The sequence below is a fragment of the Carex rostrata genome, chromosome 34 (genome assembly GCF_964058835.1).
Source record: "Carex rostrata chromosome 34, lpCarRost1.2, whole genome shotgun sequence".
NCBI lineage: Eukaryota > Viridiplantae > Streptophyta > Magnoliopsida > Poales > Cyperaceae > Carex > Carex rostrata.
The window spans coordinates 1,985,229-2,009,880 of NC_135951.1; the positions used below are offsets into that span (position 1 = coordinate 1,985,229).

General features: G+C 33.7%; 3 protein-coding genes across 3 annotated transcripts in view; all 3 read left to right on the forward strand.

Annotated features, from left to right (window-relative positions):
• Positions 1 to 21,836, forward strand: part of LOC144548992 (putative disease resistance protein RGA3) — a 50,520-nt gene extending 28,684 nt beyond the window's left edge. The window contains exon 3 of the mRNA XM_078297721.1: positions 21,753 to 21,836. Coding sequence (XP_078153847.1) covers positions 21,753 to 21,764 — 12 coding nt within the window. The 3' untranslated portion in view covers positions 21,765 to 21,836. The remainder of the gene's footprint in view (positions 1 to 21,752) is intronic.
• Positions 8,784 to 12,664, forward strand: LOC144548995 (putative disease resistance protein RGA1). The gene is made up of 2 exons (XM_078297724.1): positions 8,784 to 9,155; positions 9,933 to 12,664. The coding sequence occupies exons 1-2, from the start codon at positions 8,784 to 8,786 to the stop codon at positions 12,636 to 12,638; spliced, it is 3,078 nt and encodes a 1,025-aa protein (XP_078153850.1). The 3' UTR covers positions 12,639 to 12,664.
• Positions 17,756 to 21,647, forward strand: LOC144548804 (putative disease resistance protein RGA3). Its single transcript, XM_078297525.1, has 3 exons — positions 17,756 to 18,127; positions 18,903 to 21,545; positions 21,639 to 21,647. The coding sequence occupies exons 1-3, from the start codon at positions 17,756 to 17,758 to the stop codon at positions 21,645 to 21,647; spliced, it is 3,024 nt and encodes a 1,007-aa protein (XP_078153651.1).
• Positions 21,837 to 24,652: the final 2,816 nt, after the last annotated feature.

The following is a 24,652-nucleotide window of genomic DNA, read 5'->3' on the forward strand; positions in this document are numbered from 1 at the left end:
CAAGATGAAATGTCAACTGGTATGAGCAAGAAGGGTCAAACATTATCGAGTGAATTTTGCTCGGTACTATATTTGATTGTTCCTAAAAATTTGATTAGCAGCACAAACCAGCTCATTAGCATTACTTTTCTTCAGTGATATTTTTGATAGAAATAATACTTTTCTTAAGAACAAAGAATGTCATACTTCTAAGTCCCTTATATTGGGTTCAAACGCCGGTCAATTTTTGTCTAGTCATGGATCTTTCCAAAATGTAATTTAAACTTAAGTTATTGCAAAGTTGACCTACATTACTCGAACTTAAAGTCATTTATACCTTCAAAGCTTTGATCTTCTCTAGCATAGATGATACATTCATAGATGTCAAAATTGGCACCTGCATATTATGATAAACTGGTACAGCACACTTAGTTCTGGATATATGATTCAAATGCCGGTCAATTTTTGTCTAGTCATGCATATATGATTCCATTTCTGCCTGCCCCAAACACCACCTAGTTGTAATTTAAGAAAACTGAAGTTAACTTATAAATTCCAAATTCAGAATATAGTGATTATCAACTAGAATAGCTGTTCCACAAAAATGCTTCTAACAACATTCATAACTGAACAACTGGTAGTATTAGCCAAGATTGCAGTGATCCGATTTGGTTCAAGTGTGGCCCGAATACCTGTCTGTGGTAGAAGATAGAAATCAAGTGTGGCCAGATACCGATACTCATACTGATAACCTCAACTAATTAATCTCAAATAAAAAAATTTCATACTAAAAACCTATACTCACGGAAGCCAGTCTTTGAGAAGCGTCGGAAGGGGATTTTGAACTGGAGTGCTAGGACGAACGGGGAAGCGCACGGAGAAGCGCCGGGGAATCGCCTGGAGGAATCGCCAATGAGAGTTGAGGAATCGCCTGGTGGAATTGCCGTTGAGAGTTGAGGAATCGCCTAGCGATTTTGAACTGGAGGCATGCAGTGACAAAATAAATTCATACAAGGGTATAATTGGAAATACATAAATATGTATATGGAAACAGTATAAGAATACTGTCTAAATGGCATTTTCACAAATTAATCAATTTTGGAGTGGCATTTTCTCAATTTCCAAGTTTGGAGTGGCATTCTCCCAATTTCAAAGTTTTGGAATGGCATTTTCACAATTTTTCCTAAAATATAATAATTACCTTCATACTAAAAGCAACAATTTTTTTTACGGTGGATTAAACTAATGGTTGGTTTTACCAAATTCAATTTAAACAACCACCAACTAGACTACAGCATTTCTCGGGTCACGGGTCAAGTTAATTAACCAAGCACCCACTAGACTATTTACGATAAAGGATCACTTAATAAATATATATATTAAGCGGCCATATCAATAAGGGAGCGCTTCTCACTCCCAGTGTGTTATGCCTACAAATATAATTAAGAGAGCGTTAATTCAGAAATCAGAAACCACTTGGAATTTAGAAATGTTGCTTATACTAAAGAAGCTTACCCCTCAGATCTGAGGAATCTACTGCTCTTTAATTACTCAGAAATTTTGACAAACATTAATGATTATCTTAAAAGAAAAGTCCGATCGAATCTCCATTTGTCCTTGAACATATCAAGGCATGTCCTTCCAATTAGCTACACAAAACGCATGAGTTACCTCAAATGACACCATTCTACACACAACAAGCACAACAAATGTCGTACAAAACAAAATTAGTAGCTTGTTTAGGCTGGCTTAAGCTATCCTAAACTAAACCATGCACCTCTACATGCATCATAATTTTTGTGTTGCGTCTGAGCTCATTGTCAGTGATCTTTTGCATATTTTACTTCTTTCTTAGATCTCAACCTAATATGAATAATTTTGATCGACCTAAATCGTAATAACCAACTTAGCCATTGTTAACTTTAATCATCAAAACCATAGTTCGTAAAATCGGCCGATTCAACTCGGAATCGGACTGGGCCGACCCGATTTTTGCCTGATTCTCAAGTTGGTGCGATTCTTTTCAAAAAAAGCGGATGAACAGTGAAAAAATCGGCCGATTTTCCGATTTTTTGTCCGATTTACACCGATTCAAACGATTTAAAGCAAAAAAATTTCAATTTGACTAACCTCTGTGCCGATTCAGAGAAATCGCGCCATTTGAATCCACATCTGTGTCGATTCAGAGAAGAAGAAGGCAGCCCGAAAGGGGGAGAAGGCGCGCAGGAGGAGAAGGTAGCCCGAAAGGGGGAGAAGACACTGAAGACGCGCCATTTGAGCTTGATTTTTCGAACCATGGAGAACTGAGAAGGCGCTGATTTTTGCCACCGTGGTGAGAAGGGGGAGAACCGGAGAAGAACACCGAAGTCGTGCAGGAGGAGAAGAACACCGTGCACCGAAGACTTGATTTTTCGAAAGGCGTTGATTTTTGCCACCGTGGTGAGAAGGGGGAGAAGAACACCAAGTCGTAAAGGAGGAGAAGATGAACACCGAAGAAGTGCTAATATTTGGCACTTTTTTAAATAGGCCCTTGATGTTTTTCTTATTCAGAACTTAATATGTATATATCTTTTTTTTAGTGAAAGGCCCTCATTCTTTGGCTACAAAACAAGGCTTCATTTTTTAGTGAAAGGCCCTCATTCCTATTTTTTGGCTACAAAACAATGCTTCTGCCAAAAAAACCCGATTTACCGATCCGATTTTCCGATTCCGGCCGATTTATCCGATTTTAACTAGGCGGTCAAAAATCCGATTCCGATTCCGATTCCGATTTTCTGAACCATGATCAAAACAACACATCACTTTAGTGAGTATTGTAGCTTTCATTAACATTGAAAAAAAAAATAGTTACCACTCTCAAATTTCAGAATTTTAACCTTACCATAGACTTCTCAAATGTTTCAATTTAGCCTAGGACTACGCAGAACCAAGGGGTTCCACCTATCCTGGGGCTCAAAACTTGAAGTTCTTAATCCTCAGCAATTATGAATTTTTCTATTATTTCAACTAGAAACGGTCTGTTAATTAGTCATTAGGATATTTAATTTGACAATAACTAACATATTAAAATTTCTTAATAGTTGATGATTTTTTCTATTTATTTCTGTCATTCTATACCATGATTTGTTAATTAACCAAAATAAAGATCTACACAGTCCCGAGATGGATAGAAAACCTTGGTTTTGCGCAGCCCTAGTACGTGTCGAACCCCAGAGTTTGTGGATGCATATGGTCAGATTGAGAAGTTTCAGAAATCTGTTATAGGGTTAAATTATAAAATTTAAGGGTGGTAACCAAAAATTTTTCGTTGAAAAAAAATAAAAATATAGGAGAATATTTATTCTTGGTCTTCAAAAAAAAGTTTTAAAAAAAAGTTGGTCCTTAAACTTTCATTTGTACTAAAATTTTTTCAACTTCGGAAAAAAAGATGTGTCCTTTTAATCTTCCAAAAGGACTAGTTGTTACAGAGTTCATTACCAAGCTTAGTTCGAGTGGCTCATGAGCCACGAGTTTTTTGTACAGCTGTATTATCACTGTAAGGGTTCTTCCAACTGCAATAAATGTCCAATCTTCTAATTAATTGACTGGTTGTGAGAGGAAATCATTTATTTTCTTACTTATGATGCGCATACACAAGCGTATTCTTAAATGGTACCGTGTACGCGTCACAAATAAATAGATGACACATTTGCCCTAAAAAATAGACTAATTAGAAGATTAACATTTTTACACATACTTTATATTTTTTATTTAAAAAATGATTAAATGAATTTTAATTGAAAAGACAATAAATTTGATGAATTTTTTTTTAAAATTACAAGGATAAATACGATATTATCTATTTTAGAGGGAAAATAAGTAATTTCGAGTTTATTAAGAGAGAGAGATGAAATTCCACATTAAAGAAGGAGACCTGTCTCAGACTCCTAGCATATGCGCCTCTTCTACTGGAAGAGGAACTTTCACTTGTTAGTGCATTAATGCAAATGCTGAATGGTAGGAAATTACAGGGGAGATTATTGCAGTAAAAGCAATTCCCATAACAAAATATCCAATTATTGCAACTTCCTTCAATCATCCTAGGTATGTTCATTTCTGTAACTGCACATGAATGAATATTAGTGCAATAGGCTATCTAATTGACAGGATTGCTTTATTTGTAGCCGGACAGGATTGTTTTATAACTTGATGCAATCTAATTGCTAGCACTCATTTTGATATATTGATTGTTGATGATGAATTTAGCACTGAACTGAACATAAACACTGAAGAGCACATATACAAGTTATAAACGCAGTTCTGCTAAAATCCTCGATCTTATTTTATCAAATGCACTACCAGGCTCCTGATGGCCGCTGTACGGGAGGGTTCTGTATTATGGCATGCAATCTTCCGTATGGCATTCATACATGTTGTCCAAATGATCAAGAAATATTAGCCGACTGCACATAAATTATTTTATTGCAAAAGAAACGGCCAAGAAAATATACTTTGTATTTTCTGACTTCAATAGAGTTATGTAATTTGTGAATTGTTCTGTTCTAAACTTCTAATGCATATAGATGACAATTATTTATATTCTTTCAAGTTCACACTGGCATGATCTTGTGTAACAAGGTAAACTACTTGATGCACCAAACGCCTTTCATGCACTGTTTCTTGCATCGATGTATTATAAATCTATAATAAAAGATGCATTCATACATGTTGCCCAGTTTCTTTATCTATTGATAAAAATAAATAAATATGCAGCAAAATCTGACATTTGTGCTAGATTTAAGTCTAATTATACATCAAAGTCAGGCTTATATATCTTGAAGTTAACGGCAGCTATGATGTTTTACAAATTATTATTATTGTTGTTGTTATTATTATTATTATTATTATTATTATTATTATTATTATTATTATTGAATTATATTATTGCATTATTCCAACTAGAATTTTTTCAAACAATATGTTCATTATATTAAAAATTACACTATTTTAACTATTATTCGTATAAAACAATTCACTCTTATTTGCTTTAACTAATTAAATAGCATTATTTTAAAACTATTCTTTAATTTACCAAACGATACTTGGAGGCCAGACAGAAAACCTAATCAGAACTAAAAAAAGTAATTGTTTCTTCAAAAATTGTGAACAGGTAGTTTCTTAGGAACAACATGAAGAGGCACCCAATTAAAGAAGCCGCACACGCACTTGAGTGAGAGAGGGATAGAGAATCTTTTGTTTGGATTTGACTATTGAGTAAAATCAGTACAATTGAGTAGTGCAGGTGAGATCTGAGAAATGGAGGAAAGTGGAATTAGAATTGGAATTAGATAGCCAGCTTTTGAATTTGGGAGAAAATGGAATTGTAATTGAGAGCTGGTAATAATATTCATGTTGCATCAGGATACGTGCGATCGATCGAAAGCTTCGCTAAAGATGGAATTAGAAACAAGGCATTAGTTATAATTAATTGAAGGCCTGTTACAATGACTTCATAGAGCCCAGTAATTAATAATCTGAGAGAAACAGGTGGACTAGACCTTATGGGCAATATGGGGTGTTTTAGCCCAGTAATATTTAATTGACGCCCGCTAATTACATGCCACATGCCAATTTAGAATAATTTACTTTAATTCAGTTTGAATTTAGATTAAAGTAGTACAATATAATTTAGTGTATTTTAGGATCTGATTATAATGTAAAAATTTAGTTTTAATTTACTGTAATTTATGTTTATTTACTGCATTGTACTGTAATTTAGGCTTTTTCTGGGATTAATTATCTGTCTTTGTTGCGTCTTGCAGATCTCCAATCAGGTATTATTACAAATAAAAATATTTTCCTTTCGATTATTCGATTAATTAATTAATATATATCCTTTTGACTTCATAATGTGATGTTTAATTTGTTGCAGCCGAATGCAATGTTACAAGTTAATCCGTACGTACGCATTGCACTATCACAAAGTATAATGAAAAGACGGCTGATGCTCTAAAGAAGCTGGGGTCTCAACCAGCTTGCCATACTCAAGGTTTCTCCTGCTTCAGGGATGGAAATAATATAAACATAAAGTATGGGGTTTTAAGGCCATGATAAGTATATAACAGATTAAGAAATAAAATAATTTGGTGTTTAAATGAGTAAAATTGAGAATAAGGAATAATAATCTTTTTTTTAATCGTTTTTAGAAAAATAAAATGAGTATAATTTCAAAGTCAGTAGAATATATGTATCCCACTTCAATCATTTGTACAAAATTTGAGAAATAAAAATTGGTAGCATATAACTACTTTTATTCAGAAAAAGTAATAATTAATAAAATACTACATTGATCATCTATACATATTATATTTCATGTACTAAATTATACCATAGTTATCACCTACGTACCACACTCAATTATTTTAATTGATACCCTTCCGCTGATAACAGTTCGATATTAGTTGGCATCTAATTAGTAAACTAGCAGTTATTAATTTCGCTATTTATACTCATCTGGCTCTTAAATTTATTCTCTCACTTCTCCGTTAATTCCCTTTGTTCACACTCTTTCGCTTTATACAAAAAAAGAGAGAAATAAGGAAATATGAAAGTACTACATTTATTTTTGAAATTGCAAAACATAAACCAAGCATTATCATTAGTTATGTATTCGATTGGAATTCTAACTATGTCGACGTGTTAATTATGAACAGTCATTGGCTTTGGATGTCTAATGTGATTGATATCAAGAAACCAAACTTTTCTATAATATGTATTTTTGATTTGTATGGTTTATTTGGATATTGATATTAGGTATTTGAATATGATGACATAATTAACAGGATAGCAGGTCTAATGTTAGATTTGATTTGTGATGTGATGAGATTGTTTGTTATGAGAATGTAAGAATCGCCTATGACAGTGATTCCACTTGTGTGAATATTGTACCATGTTGTCAGCGACAAAACCCTTTAAATTAGCTGCTATGTGATTGAGGCAACTGAGAGCAGCCCAATAGGTGGCCATCAGTGGCCGACCGAAACTAAATGGGCAAATTATTTCAATCCCGACCTGACATGATGTGCCTGGTGGAAACAAACGCTTCGGCTCTAATGGTTCCAGGCTGCTTGCTGAAAATGAGAACATGACCTGACCTATCAAAAAAGCTCTTTAACTCTAAAAGCACTGGGGGCATTAAAGAGGAATTGATTGTTTCCTTTGACGCGACTTTTCAAAATAATAAATAATACATTACTTTTATGGGTGCTGATCAATTCAATGCACCACCAGCCAATACATTATCCGTTTACTAATTTTAATCGGTGTTACAACTTCAACGCTTATATTTAAATCCCATTTGGCAATTACATTATGCTTATCTAGTAAGACATATGCAGCCAGCTATACAAGAATTGGAAATCATATTGCCAAGTATCAAGTATAATAAGAGAGATATATATGCACCAAACATTATATACAAACTTGTACTCACCACCACTGCACGGACTATACACGCTGGATGCCTAAAAAGGATTGGAAGAGAAGATATTTGGAAATAGTTTTCTACTAACAACAACAATAACTCCGCCTGTATAATTTCTACACAGTCTATTCCAAGCCAGAAAAAAATTGAAAGGTTGTGATAAGGCGGAGCGAGCCAACCGTAAAAAAAAAAAAAAAAAAAAAAAAACTTTTTTTTTTATGGAATTAAACTACTTTCCACACATCTCCACAAAATAACTTTCTATCTTCGCTGGTTTGCCACCCTTTTGTAGCATGGAAAAGAATAATTTGTATTTACATTCATGATAGTTACTAATTAATAAATTAAATTTGTCTAAAACAAAATGGAAGTAAAAATATATTTTCCATTATTTAAATATTAAAATATACATGACGAAATTAATTAAGCCACTATATTTTAAAGAATAATAATTATTATAAAAATTATAGTAATATTATTAATAATAATATATTGTTATTGTTCTTTTAAATAATATATTGTTGTTTTTTTACTGTTATTGTTATGCATTTAAGTTAGACAAGAAAACAAATTCATTTTTATCCGTTCAAATTCGCTCCAAATCAGTTTCTAATCCGAATACAGATAAATGGAGGTCATATTTCACGATTTCGGATCGGGATATTTATTAAATAACAATGCAAGATTAGAATTTGGATCCGGATAATTATGTAGATAATGACATCCATTATTACCTAGAACCGGATCTCCAATACGCTACCTTCATAATTCATTCTTCTCTCATGTGTTGTTACAATATCCTTGTAGAACTAACGCTAACAAAATATCCGGACTTTACATGCCTTCGTCTATTAGCTACTCCGTATCCGTTTAAGACATATTTGGTTTTAAATTTTGACATCCATTTACAATCCGTATTCGTATATGCTCATGAAAAGGTGGATACGTATTTAGTATTAATATCATCAGCTCCGAATTCGCTCTGTTAGTACTCCTAATTTCAGTGTTTTATTATTTCAACTAACTTTTCACCAAATAATGTTTTCATTCTTCTATATAATAAAGTTCACACTATTATAACTACTATCAGAAAAATATAATTTTTTTCCTTTTGCTATTCCAATATTATGCACTTATATATCAAGTACTATTGGAGATGTGCATGCATGTTTCAAATTGATTCGCAGGAATAAAATATTGCCTAGCAATAAACGTTGACTTTAGCTTACCTCTCAGATCTGAAGACGCAGTGTTGTTCTTTCCTCCCTCTCATTTCTCATTTTCACAATTCAAATCTAAAAAACAGAGCAAAAGCAGAGTCACGCACTTGTTTCCGCGTAAAATGGCAGGGAATTTGATAACCTCTCTGATCTCTCTAGCCACCAATTTGCTCCCCTCAATTACAGCCTCTTCACAGGCTCCATCCTCTTCATCAAATCCTAATAATAACTCAGAAAAGGGACGTGCTCTTGCTGTTAAGGAGGATCTGGAAAGACTGATGCGAACTCTGAATGGGATCAAGGCCACTATGTGCGATGCTGAGGAGAGGGAAATCATAGACCACTCCGTCAAGTTCTGGCTAAAGGAGCTCAAGAAGGTTGCTTATGATGCTGAGGATGTGCTTAGTGAGTACCGATATGAGGTCACACGTGTTCAAGTAGAGGCAAGAAAGGCTTCTCAGGCTTCTGGTTCTCACAAAAGAAAGGAGATGGAGGTTAGTGTCCTATGCATATAGAAATCAAAAGGATCTATTTTTTTTTTTCCCTTTTATCGTTGTAAGGTATAATCTTGGATTTCAATTTAGAATAGAAAAGGCAATGAAAAAAATTGACATTAATCAATATATTTAAATAAAATTTAATTATTATAAGTCAGTGTATAATTAAGTTATTATATAGTTATTGAGGTATAATTTTAAATATTTTATTTAAGACAATATAAAAAGATCTAATCACAACCAACAATTTTTTTTCGGTTCCAACTAGATATATAATATTAAAAGAAAAAAAATCTACACATTAATAAAGAGTTTGAATGTGTTATTTGAGAAACAAAAATTTTATTAGTGCTGTGTCAATAGTCAAAATTGTTTTGAAATTATCAGCTCCCATTATTTTACGACACCAATCCGGACCATCCAATTTAATGAGGCAATTATTTTGTAGAATTGTACTATACAAAATAACACTGAAATTATTATATGCATGTTAATTTATGCATTTACATTGATAAAAACATTTCGGTTCAAATATATACATAACATATATCACACTATTCAACTAACCAATGCTTCTTCTTTTTTTAAATAAAAAAATGAACTTGTGTAAGTTATTTCCGTACATATTTGATTATTGGTTAAAAGTCGGAGGTCAATTTGCCAAAGGATGGTGTAGGCAGTCGTTCACATTGTAGGCGTCTTGATCCCTTAATTATCATTTGCACTTAACATATTTACGAAATTTAACATTGTAATTCATTTCTTTTTTAACAGTACATCGTACCAATTCCTGATGGCATTGTTGATCGGCTTAACAAAATAAGAAGCCGATTTGATGAAATAGCAAATGATCGTCATGCTCTTCAACTAAGGGACAGTGATGGGGTGAGGCGTCCAAACAACAAAATTTTACGACCCCCAACGGGTCACATGGTGGATAAGGCAAATATTTTTGGCAGAGATGCCGACATTTCAAAGGTCATCGATTTCTTACTAATTGAAAAAGAAAGGTCATTATCAGTCATATCAATTGTTGGCAAAGGTGGGCTCGGAAAAACCACCATTGCCCAACTTGTCTACAAAGATGAGAGTGTTTCCCAGTGCTTTGATTTAAATGGGTGGATATGTGTCTCTGAAGAATTTGATGTCAGAAGACTCATCAAAGGGACCATTGAATCATTCTCCAAAACAAATTGTGGTTTGAGTGAGTTGAGTCAATTACAAGAAGAGCTTGCAAAAATTGTGAAGGGAAAAACAATACTACTTGTTTTAGATGATGTGTGGAACGAGAATCATAATCTTTGGGAGTCGTTTCGAGTTCCTTTTAAAGAAGCAAGGATGGTCAGAATTCTCGTGACAACAAGAAATAAACAGGTAGCAAAGGTCATGCAAACAACAACCTGTTTTAACCCAAGTAACTTATCTGAATATTCATGCTGGCAGTTATTTGAGCATTACGCATTTAGTGGTACAAGCGACACCATGCCAATAGACTTGGTAGATATGGGAAGGGAGATTACAAGAAAGTGTGGCGGGTTGCCATTGGCTGTAAAGTCAATTGCAAGTCTCCTTAGGCATGAAGCTAATGAAGAGTTTTGGAGAGAGATTCTGGAAAGTGGTCTTTGGGAAATAAAAGAATCAAAAGAAGAGATTTTTCCAGCACTTCAGATTAGCTATGCACATCTACCTGCTCATCTTAAGCCGTGTTTTTTGTTTTGCTCAATGTACCCAAAAGATTACATATTAGGAAAAGAGAATTTGATAAAGTTGTGGATTGCACATGGGTACGTCGAATCCCGGAGCAATAGAAAAATCATGGAAAATGGTGTTGAATATTGGAATGAGTTAAAAGAGAGGTCCTTTCTTGATAAAGATGATACACAATACGGAGAATATTGTAAGTTGCATGATATAATCCATGATCTTGCTCGACTTATTTCTGAGAATGAACACTACTCGGTGGAGATCAATCATCCACTTGATATTCAAGAGAGAACTGTTCCACGAGAAGCATACCATTTACATGTAAGAGGTTCAATGGGATATGTAAATCAAATTCCCCAACAAACTATGAAGGGTTTAAGAACTATTTGTATGGATATCCAACAATGCAACAGAGATTTTGAGTACGGATATTGTACAAATTGTACAAAGGCAATTGACCAAAACTTGGAGTTGATGAAAGATTGTCAAGATTGTTTGGGAGACGTAACCTTGTGTAACCTCACTCAATTTGAAGTGCTGAGGGTATTGATATTGAAATGGTATAGTTTGACAAAAATTCCTCACTCCATTTCCGAGTTGAAACATCTTACCTATCTAAGTATTCGTTCTTACAATCTTAAAATGTTACCCTTATCCATTGGCCTCCTTTACAACCTACTGGCTTTAGAGGTTCAGTGTGAAATCCTTGAATATCTACCTGGAAATATTGGTGATCTTGCTAACTTACAGTTTCTATCTATTCGTGCCAATATTAAAAAGCTACCAAATTCACTATGTTCACTTACTAACTTAGTGGAATTAACTATTCACGGTCGATTCTTGGATTATGTCCCCCATGGCATTGTTAATTTTCCGTCAATAACAATAGTTTTAGCACGGTGGAATGTTAGAAGTATAGGTTGGTTAAAGGATATGAAAGACCTTAAAGGAATGATCTCTATTGGAAGATTAAAGAACATTAATAATTTAGAAGATGCCAACCGTGCTAACCTGAAAAATAAATGCAAACTTGAGATTTTAGCGTTATGTTGGGATGATCACATTGTTATTGCTAACAACGTGGACTCAAAGCTGGTATTAGATCTCGTACCAGGAGCTTATGAGAGCAGGATAGTTGGGGCAGATGATATACATTTTTCCTTGTTAGAATGTCTCCAGCCACATCCTAACCTCAAGGTACTTCGAGTAGAAGGTTATCCTTCTGCCATAGTACCAGGATGGATGAGGGATCCATTGTTATTGAAGTCAATTCAAGAACTCAGTTTACACAGTTGTGGCTATATTCAATCCCTTCCATTCAGCAATCTTCACACTCTCAAGTACCTCAAGATTATTGAATGTTCTAGTATCCGAACTATGCAGCTGGAGCTGCTGCCCTCCCAGCTAGAAATTTTGTATATTTTTTGTTGTGACCACCTGGAGTTGATTACCGGACTAGGGCATCTGGATATGTTGGAAACACTGGAAATTGGTTACTGTAAAACCCTGAAATCACTAACAATGGATGGACTGCAGTTGGTGGAATCTACTGAGCCTTTTAGTGATTCCTCTCATGAAATACCACATATTAATCGGCAGAGCATTTCATCACTTACAAGGTTGGTAATTGAATACTGTGGTTCGCTTCATTCTCTGCCGGATGGGTTGATTCCATCTGGGCCTTGTGATGTGCGTGTTCAAAGGTGCGGCTGCCCTAACTACTATAAATCAAATCAGGTTCATAATTTTATTACTATTGTAATTATTGTTAATTGAATATTTAGATTTTGACCACTGAACTTTTTCACTTTATGTAATCATAAGCCTTCGTAAGATTTGTTGACTAATCAAGCAGCTCCTGTTTCGACAAATAAATATTTCATTTTTATATTACTTGTTTGTTGCTGCTACATTAGCTTTTCTCCATTTTTTTTTTGCAGAATTCTGACCGCCCACAATTAATATTTATGACTCCCCTCCAAGACCGTCGATAGAAATGAATTTACTGTCCAATTTATTATATGATTTGTAATAAATGAGAAGAATTTTCTTTGCTAGTGAGGACTCATTTTCATTGTTTTTGTATTCTTTTTATACTCTTTTTATTTTCTTCAAATATTCTTCTCTTGGGGTATCTTTGGTTGAGAATATGTTATTTGGAATAGTATATTTTGTTTTTTGTCGGGTTAAAATAGCTATTCTAATAAGACAAAGGATAGCTATTATTAATTTGATTATTCTAGTTATTTTTGTTTTGCAACCAAACATACCGTTGAAGAATGATTAAGCAAGCCGACGGTGAAATTTTGAATTGGTCAATTTTTGGTCATTATTTGTTATTTGGATATCTGTTATTTTATTATATTTATCTCCAATTTTCAACTTTCTGACAAGGCCTTTTGCTCTTTGTTAGATATAAAATTAATTGATTAAACAGCACTTCGATAATCAATTTGAGTGTCAATGGGTGACACAGTCATTTTGAGTCCAACAACTTCCCTTGGGGAAAAAAGTGGCAATATTTTTTGTAAATCTTGGCAGAGGCTACCAAAGTTATAATTGGCAATATTAATTATGATGAACCTTTTGAAGGTACAATACCTATTAAGACCATCCTTTTCAATGGAGAACAAATCTTAATTTTTGTGTTGAAGGAGAAAAAAAAAAAGATCTGCTCTTCCTTTAATATGAAATAAATTTACTTCATATATAGAAAAAACATATACACACACAACATAGAAATCACTATTAAGACGTCCATAAGCATCAGATAACACAACAAGGTTAATATTTAATATACAATATTATTCTCATCATCATCACAATATCTCCAGAGACCTGAACAACAAATGCTAGAGACATTTTTGCCCCCTTACACCCCCCCCTGAACAACAAATGCTATATGACAATACCATATAAAGTTACTCTTATGACTTATCTTTAGTTCTTTTGTTATTTATATTATAAATGTATTGCTTTGAGATAGGGGAAACATGCCATTACCGATTAAACTTGACTATGAACAGTCCAACACCATACAAAAGGAAAAAGGAAGCAACTGCAAGAATACAACTTGGTACAAATCAAATTAAACCACAGCCTAGAATCAATTACAGGAATACTTTTTGGTACCAAACTATGCTACAAAGATTTGCCAAAACTACTATTGTCCGTGCGCTGTCTTGATGCTATTGTCCGTGCAGCGCACCAACTATATGCAGTGCACCAACCATTTGGTAAAGATTTTAACAGATCAGTTTTAACTTTATGCAGGGCACCAACCATCTGCAGTGCTGTTTTGATGCTATTGTCTGTGCGCTGCATCACGCTAAAACTGCTCTGTTAAAATTTTCAGCCCACAGCCTAGAATCAATTACTGGAATACTTTTTGGTACCAAAATATGCTACACAGATTTGCCACCCCACCCTACACATATCTGAATAATTAAATTTTGTTCTCCGTTGGATTCGACCAATGAAACTGTTGGTACACATATCAGCACCCATAGAACCCAAAGAAGGGGCCATACAAACCATTGTGTGATCCCTAGTTTGTATATATATCACCACACTCTGGAATAATTTCCTTTACAGCTGACGAAGGTGCTCTGATTAATAAATGTGTGTTTGTTTATCTTTATTTAATACCTATTATGTATAAAAATTTATAAAATGAATGTCATATTAACAGGATTGCATATTTAGATTTACAAAAATGCTATATTTGTAGATTATATACTATACTCGAATCTGTATCTGTGTAGCATAGGTACCAACCAAAGCAAAATATTGATGGTATAAAACGAAAACTTAAACCATATGGTACCAAGAATTACCTGTCTCAGCAGCCTTGGTTTCGTTTGCTTTCCAATGCTTAGCAACATTGTCAGAAAGCGGGTCATCCCGGTTTGGAGCATTAAGAAGTATTTGAATACTAAAAAAAGGAAATAACCAATTACTTTTATGTGTAAAGAAACAAAGTATAATATGATAACATAAATTTCGAAAATTAACTTTAAGGATTACCTGAAAAGAACGGTACGAATCTGAAGAGCAGGACTCCATTTGTCCTTTAATATATCAAGGCATATCCTTCGAAGCTACACAAACCGCATTTAGTTAGTTCAAATAACAGCATTCTACACACAACAAGCACACAACATATGCTAACGTCATGTAAAGTTATCAGCAACAAAAAATAACGGTTTATACATTCCAAAATTGAGACAAGCAACATTTATACTCATCTGGCTCTTAAATTTATTCTCCACTTCTCCGTTGATCCCCTTTTTTCAGACTCTTTATCTTTATACAAAAAAAAAGGAAATATGAAAGTACTATATTTATATTTTTTAAATTGCAAAACATAACCAAACATTATCATTAATTATGTCTTCGATTGGAATTCTCACTATGTCGACGTGTTGATTATGAACAGTTGTTGGCTTTGGATTTCCAAATTGATTCTTATCAGGTAACTAGAATTTTCTATAATATGTATTTTTAATTTGTATGATTTATTTGGATATTGGTATTGGGTATTTGAATATGATGACATATTTACCATGATAGCATGTCTGATGTTAGATTTGATTTTTGATGAGATTGTGTTATGAGAATGTAAGAATCGCCTATGACAGTGATTCCACATGTGTGAATATTGTACCATGTTGTCAGTGACAAAACCCTTTAAATTAGCTGCTATGTGATTGAGGTAACTGAGTGCAGCCCAATAGGTGGCCATCAGGGCCCACATAACATTTACAAATCTTTCATATTAGCCCAGTGAAGCCCATATTAATTTATCTTCTGAGAGCCCAGTGTGATGACCTAAGTTAATAGTCCAACTATAAAATAGGCAATCCATCAGTCTTTTCTTTTGATGAAAAATCTCATATGCCTACTTTATGTAGCAGAAATTAAATTACAGTTCTACAAATATTCCTTTATGTTATTCAATACTAATATTTCTGACAATTTGGAAATTAAATAATTATTTAAGCATTTTCCTTTCTTTTTACAATTGAATTAGATAAAATAGTTCAGTATAATCAATTAGTAGATAGGGTAGGATCCAGCTTGGGCACAATCCATCAGTGGATCAGACCCAACCTAAATGGGCAAATTATTTCAATCCCGGCCTGACTTGATGTGCCTGGTGGAAACAAACGGTTCGGCTCTAATGGTTCCAGGCTGCTTGCTGAAAATGAGAACATGACCTATCAAAAAAGCTCTTTAACTCTAAAAGCACTGGGGGCATTAAAGAGGAATTGATTGTTTCCTTTGACGCGACTTTTCAAAATAATAAATAATACATTACTTTTATGGGTGCTGATCAATTCAATGCACCACCAGCCAATACATTATCCGTTTACTAATTTTAATCGGTGTTACAACTTCAACGCTTATATTTAAATCCCATTTGGCAATTACATTATACTTATCTAGTAAGACATATGCTGACAGCTATACAAGAATTGGAAATCATATTGCCAAGTATATATCAAGTATAATAAGAGAGAGATATATGCACCAAACATTATATACAAACTTATACTCACCACCACTACTGCACGGACTATACACGCTGGATGCCTAAAAAGGATTGGAAGAGAAGATATTTGGAAATAGTTTTCTACTAACAACAACAATAACTCCGCCTGTATAATTTCTACACAGTCTATCCCAAGCCAGAAAAAATTAAAGTGAAAGGTTGTGATAAGGCGGAGTGAGCCAACGGTAAAAAAAAAAAAAAAAACTTTTTTTTTTATGGAAATAAACTACTTTCCACACATCTCCACAAAATAACTTTCTATCTTCGCTGGTTTGCCACCCTTTTGTAGCATGGAAAAGAATAATTTGTATTTACATTCATGATAATTACTAATTTAAAAATTAAATTTGTCTAAAACAAAATGGAAGTAAAAATATATTTTCCATTATTTAAATATTAAAATATACATGACGAAATTAATTAAGCCACTATATTTTAAAGAATAATAATTATTATAAAAATTATAGTAATATTATTAATAATAATATATTGTTATTGTTCTTTTAAATAATATATTGTTGTTTTTTTACTGTTATTGTTATGCATTTAAGTTAGACAAGAAAACAAATTCATTTTTATCCGTTCAAATTCGCTCCAAATCAGTTTCTGATCCGAATACAGATAAATGGAGCTCATATTTCACGATTTCGGATCGGGATATTTATTAAATAACAATGCAAGATTAGAATTTGGATCCGGATAATTATGTAGATAATGACATCCATTATTACCTAGAACCGGATCTCCAATACGCTACCTTCATAATTCGTTCTTCTCTCATGTGTTGTTACAATATCCTTGTAGAACTAACGCTAACAACATATCCGGACTTTACATGCCTTCGTCTATTAGCTACTCCGTATCCGTTTAAGACATATTTGGTTTTAAATTTTGACATCCATTTACAATCCGTATTCGTATATGCTCATGAAAAGGTGGATACGTATTTAGTATTAATATCATCAGCTCCGAATTCGCTCTGTTAGTACTCCTAATTTCAGTGTTTTATTATTTCAACTAACTTTTCACCAAATAATGTTTTCATTCTTCTATATAATAAAGTTCACACTATTATAACTACTATCAGAAAAATATAATTTTTTTCCTTTTGCTATTCCAATATTATGCACTTATATATCAAGTACTATTGGAGATGTGCATGCATGTTTCAAATTGATTCGCAGGAATAAAATATTGCCTAGCAATAAACGTTGACTTTAGCTTACCTCTCAGATCTGAAGACGCAGTGTTGTTCTTTCCTCCCTCTCATTTCTCATTTTCACAATTCAAATCTAAAAAACAGAGCAAAAGCAGAGTCACGCACTTGTTTCCGCGTAAAATGGCAGGGAATTTGATAACCTCTCTGATCTCTCTAGCCACCAATTTGCTCCCCTCAATTACAGCCTCTTCACAGGCTCCATCCTCTTCATCAAATCCTAATAATAACTCAGAAAAGGGACGTGCTCTTGCTGTTAAGGAGGATCTGGAAAGACTGATGCGAACTCTGAATGGGATCAAGGCCACTATGTGCGATGCTGAGGAGAGGGAAATCATAGACCACTCCGTCAAGTTCTGGCTAAAGGAGCTCAAGAAGGTTGCTTATGATGCTGAGGATGTGCTTAGTGAGTACCGATATGAGGTCACACGTGTTCAAGTAGAGGCAAGAAAGGCTTCTCAGGCTTCTGGTTCTCACAAAAGAAAGGAGATGGAGGTTAGTGTCCTATGCATATAGAAATCAAAAGGATCTATTTTTTTTTCCCTTTTATCGTTGTAAGGTATAATCTTGGATTTCAATTTAGAATAGAAAAGGCAATGAAAAAAATTGACATTAATCAATATATTTAAATAAAATTTAATTATTATAAGTCAGTGTATAATTAAGTTATTAAATAGTTATTGAGGTATAATTTTAAATATTTTATTTAAGACAATATAAAAAGATCTAATCACAACCAACAATTTTTTTTCGGTTCCAACTAGATATATAATATTAAAAGAAAAAAAAAAACTACACATTAATAAAGAGTTTGAATGTGTTATTTGAGAAACAAAAATTTTATTAGTGCTGTGTCAATAGTCAAAATTGTTTTGTAATTATCAGCTCCCATTATTTTACGACACCAATCCGGACCATCCAATTTAATGAGGCAATTATTTTGTAGAATTGTACTATACAAAAATAACACTGAAATTATTATATGCATGTTAATTTATGCATTTACATTGATAAAAACATTTCGGTTCAAATATATACATAACATATATCACACTATTCAACTAACCAATGCTTATTTTTTTAAATAAAAAAATGAACTTGTGTAAGTTATTTCCGTACATATTTGATTATTGGTTAAAAGTCGGAGGTCAATTTGCCAAAGGATGGTGTAGGCAGTCGTTCACATTGTAGGCGTCTTGATCCCTTAATTATCATTTGCACTTAACATATTTACGAAATTTAACATTGTAATTCATTTCTTTTTTAACAGTACATCGTACCAATTCCTGATGGCATTGTTGATCGGCTTAACAAAATAAGAAGCCGATTTGATGAAATAGCAAATGATCGTCATGCTCTTCAACTAAGGGACAGTGATGGGGTGAGGCGTCCAAACAACAAAATTTTACGACCCCCAACGGGTCACATGGTGGATAAGGCAAATATTTTTGGCAGAGATGCCGACATTTCAAAGGTCATCAATTTCTTACTAACTGAAAAAGAACAGTCATTATCAGTCATATCAATTGTTGGCAAAGGTGGGGTTGGAAAAACCACCATTGCCCAACTTGTCTACAAAGATGAGAGTGTTTCCCAGTGCTTTGATTTAAATGGGTGGATATGTGTCTCTGAAGAATTTGATGTCAGAAGACTCATCAAAGGGACCATTGAATCATTCTCCAAAACAAATTGTGGTTTGAGTGAGTTGAGTCAATTACAAGAAGAGCTTGCAAAAATTGTGAAGGGAAAAACAATATTACTTGTTTTAGATGATGTGTGGAACGAGAATCATAATCTTTGGGAGTCGTTTCGAGTTCCTTTTAAAGAAGCAAGGATGGTCAGGATTCTCGTGACAACAAGAAATAAACAGGTAGCAAAGGTCATGCAAACAACAACCTGTTTTAACCCAAGTAACTTATCTGAATATTCATGCTGGCAGTTATTTGAGCATTACGCATTTAGTGGTACAAGCGACACCATGCCAATAGACTTGGTAGATATGGGAAGGGAGATTACAAGAAAGTGTGGCGGGTTGCCATTGGCTGTAAAGTCAATTGCAAGTCTCCTTAGGCATGAAGCTGATGAAGAGGTTTGGAGGGAGATTCTAGAAAGCGATCTTTGGGAAGTAAAAGAACCAACAGAATTGATTTTTCCAGCACTTCAGATAAGCTATGCACATCTACCTGCTCATCTTAAGCCGTGTTTTTTGTTTTGCTCAATGTACCCAAAAGATTACACACTAGTAAAAAAGGATTTAATAGAGTTGTGGATCGCTCATGGGTACATCGAGTCCCGGAGCAAAAGAAATATCATAGAAATTGGTGTTGAATATTATAATGAGTTAAAAGAGAGGTCCTTTCTTGATTATGCATTCACAGATTCCAAAGAATATTGTAAGTTGCATGATATAATCCATGATCTTGCTCGACTTAATTCTGAGAATGAACACTACTCGGTGGAGATCAATCAGCCACTTGATATTCAAGAGAGAACTGTCCCGCAAGAAGTATACCATTTATATGTAGGCGGTTCCAATGGCATGGAATATGTAAATCAAATTCCCCAAGAAAATATGAAGGGTTTAAGAACTATTATTATTGATATGGGACGCTGGAAAGCAGATTTTGACCCAAACTTAGAGTTGATGGATGATTGTCAAGATTTTTCGGAAGGCGTAACCTTGTGTAACCTCACTCAATTTGAAGTGCTCAGGGTATTGATATTGACATGGGGTAGTTTGACAAAAATTCCTCACTCCATTTCCGAGTTGAAACATCTTACCTATTTAAGTATTCATTGTTCACGTCTTAAAATGTTACCATTATCCATTTGCTTCCTTTACAACCTACTATCTTTGGTACTTAATTGCACGTACTTTGAATATCTACCTGAAAATATTGGTGATCTTGCTAACTTACGGTTACTACATGTTCATTCCATTGCAGGCCTTAAAAAGCTACCAAATTCACTCTGTTCACTTACTAACTTAGTGGAAATAGATATTGGTCGTGAATCCTTGGATTATGTCCCTCATGGTCTTGTTAATTTTCCATCAATAATAGAATTTTCAGCAAGGTTGAATGTTAGGAGTATAGGTTGGTTAAAGGATATGAAGGACATTAAAGGAAGGATCTCTATTGGAGGATTAAAGAACATTAATAATTTAGAAGATGCCAAGCGAGCTAACCTGAGAAATAAGTGCAAACTTGAGATGTTAGAGTTATGCTGGCATGATCACTTTCAATTTTTTTACAGCAAGAACTCAGAGCTGGTAGTAGATATCATACCAGAAGCTTGTGAGGACGGGATAGTTGGGGTAGATGATTTACATTTTTCCTTGTTAGAATGCCTCCAGCCAAATTCTAACCTCAAGAGACTTGGAGTAAAAAGTTATCCTTCTGCCATAATACCAGGATGGATGAGGGATCCATTGTTATTGAAGTCAATTCGAGAACTCACATTAGAGAGTTGTGGCTACATTGAATCCCTTCCATTCGGCAATCTTCACACTCTCAAGTACCTCAACATTAAAAAATGTTCTAGTATTAGAACTATGCAGCTGGAGCAGCTGCCATCCCATCTTGAAATTTTGGATATTTATGATTGTGACCACCTGGAGTTGATTACCGGACTAGGGCACCTGGATATGTTGAAAACACTGGATATTTATTTCTGTAAAACCCTGAATTCACTAACAATGGATGGACTGCAGTTGGTGGAATCCCCTGAGCTATTTGGTGATTTCTCTCATGAAATAAGACAAATTAATCGGCAGAGCATTCCATCACTTACATTGTTGATAATTCAACGCTGTGGTTCGCTTCATTCTCTGCCCGATGGGTTGATTTCATCTGGGCCTTGTGATGTGCGTGTTCAAGATTGTGGCTGCCCTGACTACTATAAATCAAATGAGGTTCATAATTTATTATTATAATAATAATTATTATTATTATTTGAATATTTAGATTTTGACTACTGAACTTTTTCACTTTTATGCAACCATTAGCCTTGGTAAGATTTGTTGACTAATCAAGCTGCTCCTGTTTCAACAAATAAATATTTCATTTTTATATTACTTGTTTGTTTCTGATACATAAGCTCTTGTTCAATTTTTTTGCAGCGTTTTCTTTAATGATGTCTTCCTATTTTGGCTTCTTATTGATTAGATTAAAAAGAAAATTGCAAAATATAGTTCAAGAGAAAACGTGAATTTTGGCTTCTTAATTTTGATTAAAGTCTGAATTTTGACTTAATTCAGAAAAATGTACATAATTGATTATATTTTTACTATTATTCACAGGAAAGTTCGAGCTCGCATGATAGTGACGGGGATGAGGGGGAGGATGACGATAGTGACGACTCAAATGATGATTTTTGATGCTTAGATTGTTTATATTAGATGTTAATTGGTACAATGTTTGATACGTAGATGTTATGTTTGATATTATTTGGTACGATGTTTGATGCTTAGATGTTATGTTCGATGTTATTTGGTACGATGTTTGATACTTAGATGCTATGTTTAATGTTATTTGGTACGATGTTTGATGCTTAGATGTTATTTGGTGTGCTGTTTGATGTTATTTGATATCTTGTTGTATGTCGATATTGAAAGATTACAAAGCACACAATATTAGATATTGGATGTAATTATTAGAAACATAAATGACAAACAAAAAAATAATGCTTACAGGAGCATTAGTGATTGGTATTTTACCATTAGCAACGTTCAATAGTTGGTCGCTAAAAAAAAGTATCACTGGCCTTATTTTAAACATTAGCGATCAAAAATTGGATGCTAAAAACAAATATCAGCGGCGTAATTTTAAACATTAGCGATAAAAGTTAGTCGCTGAAAAAAGGTATCAGCGTCCGGATTTTAAACATCCATGATGGACAATTGGACGCTAAAAGCCCCTGTATGACGTCAGGAAATAATATCAGGGACCGGAAAAAATGGTTTTTGAAAAGGCATCAGCGAGGGAGATGACATCATCACACTAGTATCAGTGACGATGCCTTCTGTGACCAGCCATCTGCGACCAAATTTGGTCGCTAATACCCATCTGCGACTGGCACAGTTATTATCAGTGACCGAATGCCCAGTCGCTGATACCCTTTTTTTGCTGTAGTGACCGTCGATAGAAATGAATTTACTATCCAATTTATTATATGATCTGTAATAAATGAGAAGAATTTTCTTTGCTTGTGAGGACTCATTTTCATTATTTTTTATATTATTTTTGTACTCTTTTTCTTTTCTTCTCTTGAGGTATGTTTGGTTGGGTTGAGAATATGTTATTCGGAATAGTATATCCGGTGTTTGGTTGGGTTAGAATAGCTAGAATAGGGAATCCAAACTTTTTGTCATATTAGAATAGGCTATTCCTAAGAATTTTGAGATTTGGATATTCTAATAAGACAAACAATAACTGTTCTTGATTTAGCTATTCTAGTTATTCTTGTTTTGCTATCAAACATACCGTTGAAGAATGATTAAGCAAGCCGACGGTGAAACTTCGAATTTCCCAATTTTTGGTCGTTATTTGGATATCTGCTATTTTATTATATTTATCTCCAATTTTCAACTTTCTGATAAGGCCTTTTGCTCTTTGTTAGACATAAAATTAATTGATTTAACAGCACTTCGATAATCAATTTGAGTCCCAATGGGTGACAAAATCATTTTGAGTCCAACAACTTCACTTGATTTAGAGCACTTTATATTTTCATTTTTTTATTTAAATTCATTGCCAACAATATTGCTCATAATATGATATATATACACAATTCTAAATGATCGAAATAAAATATACATAAAGTATGGGCTCTTAAGGCCATGATAAGTATATATATAACAGACTAAGAAATAAAATAACTCGGTGTTAAATTGATAAGTAAAATTGAGAATAAGAAATACTAATCTTTTTTATTTCTATTTAACCATGTTCAGGAAAATGAAATCAGTATAATTTCAATAAAGTCAGTAGAATATCTCTGATTTTTTTTTTATATTTTAAAAGAGAGGTAGCACAGATGGCTAGAAAAAAAATCTTAACACGGTTAATTACTCAAAAGTCAAGAGTTTAATTTCGAGTTTGGCTAGTATAACATCAATGTCATTTCAACCTATATAACACCAACTCTAAAACCTATCAAATCGACTTCAAACGGTGAATCCAATCCATTCAAACCGATCTACTTCATTAGTTGTGCGTTTACATGCAAAATTTATAACTTTTCGAATTTATTTAGTATTAAGTCAAGCGGTCAAATGTGTGAGTTTTAAGTTAATTTTAATACATTAATTTTTCAATATTTTTACCGCTTGATTTGATACTAAAATAACTCGAAAATATAAAAAATTTGTATGTAAACGCATACTCATAATGCAAATCGGTTTGAATGGTTTGGATTAGTCGTTCGAAGTCGATTTGATAGGTTTTAGAGTTGGTGTTATATAGGTTGAAATAACACTGATATTATACTAGCCAAACTCTTTAATTTCCTCTCACAACTCTGCAGCCTCTACGAAGGTTTTCAACTAAAAAATATCTGAAATTTTCCAAAATACAAAGAGGTCACACACTCTCCTCTTTTGTTCTCTAATACTGTAATACAGAGATATTCAGTCGGATACAAATCCTAATCTTAAAAGGAGGAGAGCGAGGACTTTTTCAATTGAACGGTCGAGATTTGGAATGCACATTCAATTTTTTTAATTTTTTTGAATACAAGCCCGTAAGCAGTGTACACATTCAATTGGTATATCCGTTAGGGAGTACCCAAAAGGAGGAATAAATAAATAGTTCGCTCTGTGGTTACTGGTTACCCCGCAGGTCGATGCTCAATAGTTGATAGATGCACATCAAGTTGTAATATTTCAGTTAAACAAATTGTTTACTACGAGGCGACATTTAAAAGAAAATAATATATTTGCTGTGTGCCGATTAATTCAACGCACGACCACCAATACATGATCTATATATTAAATTACTATTTTTTATCGGTGTTACAACT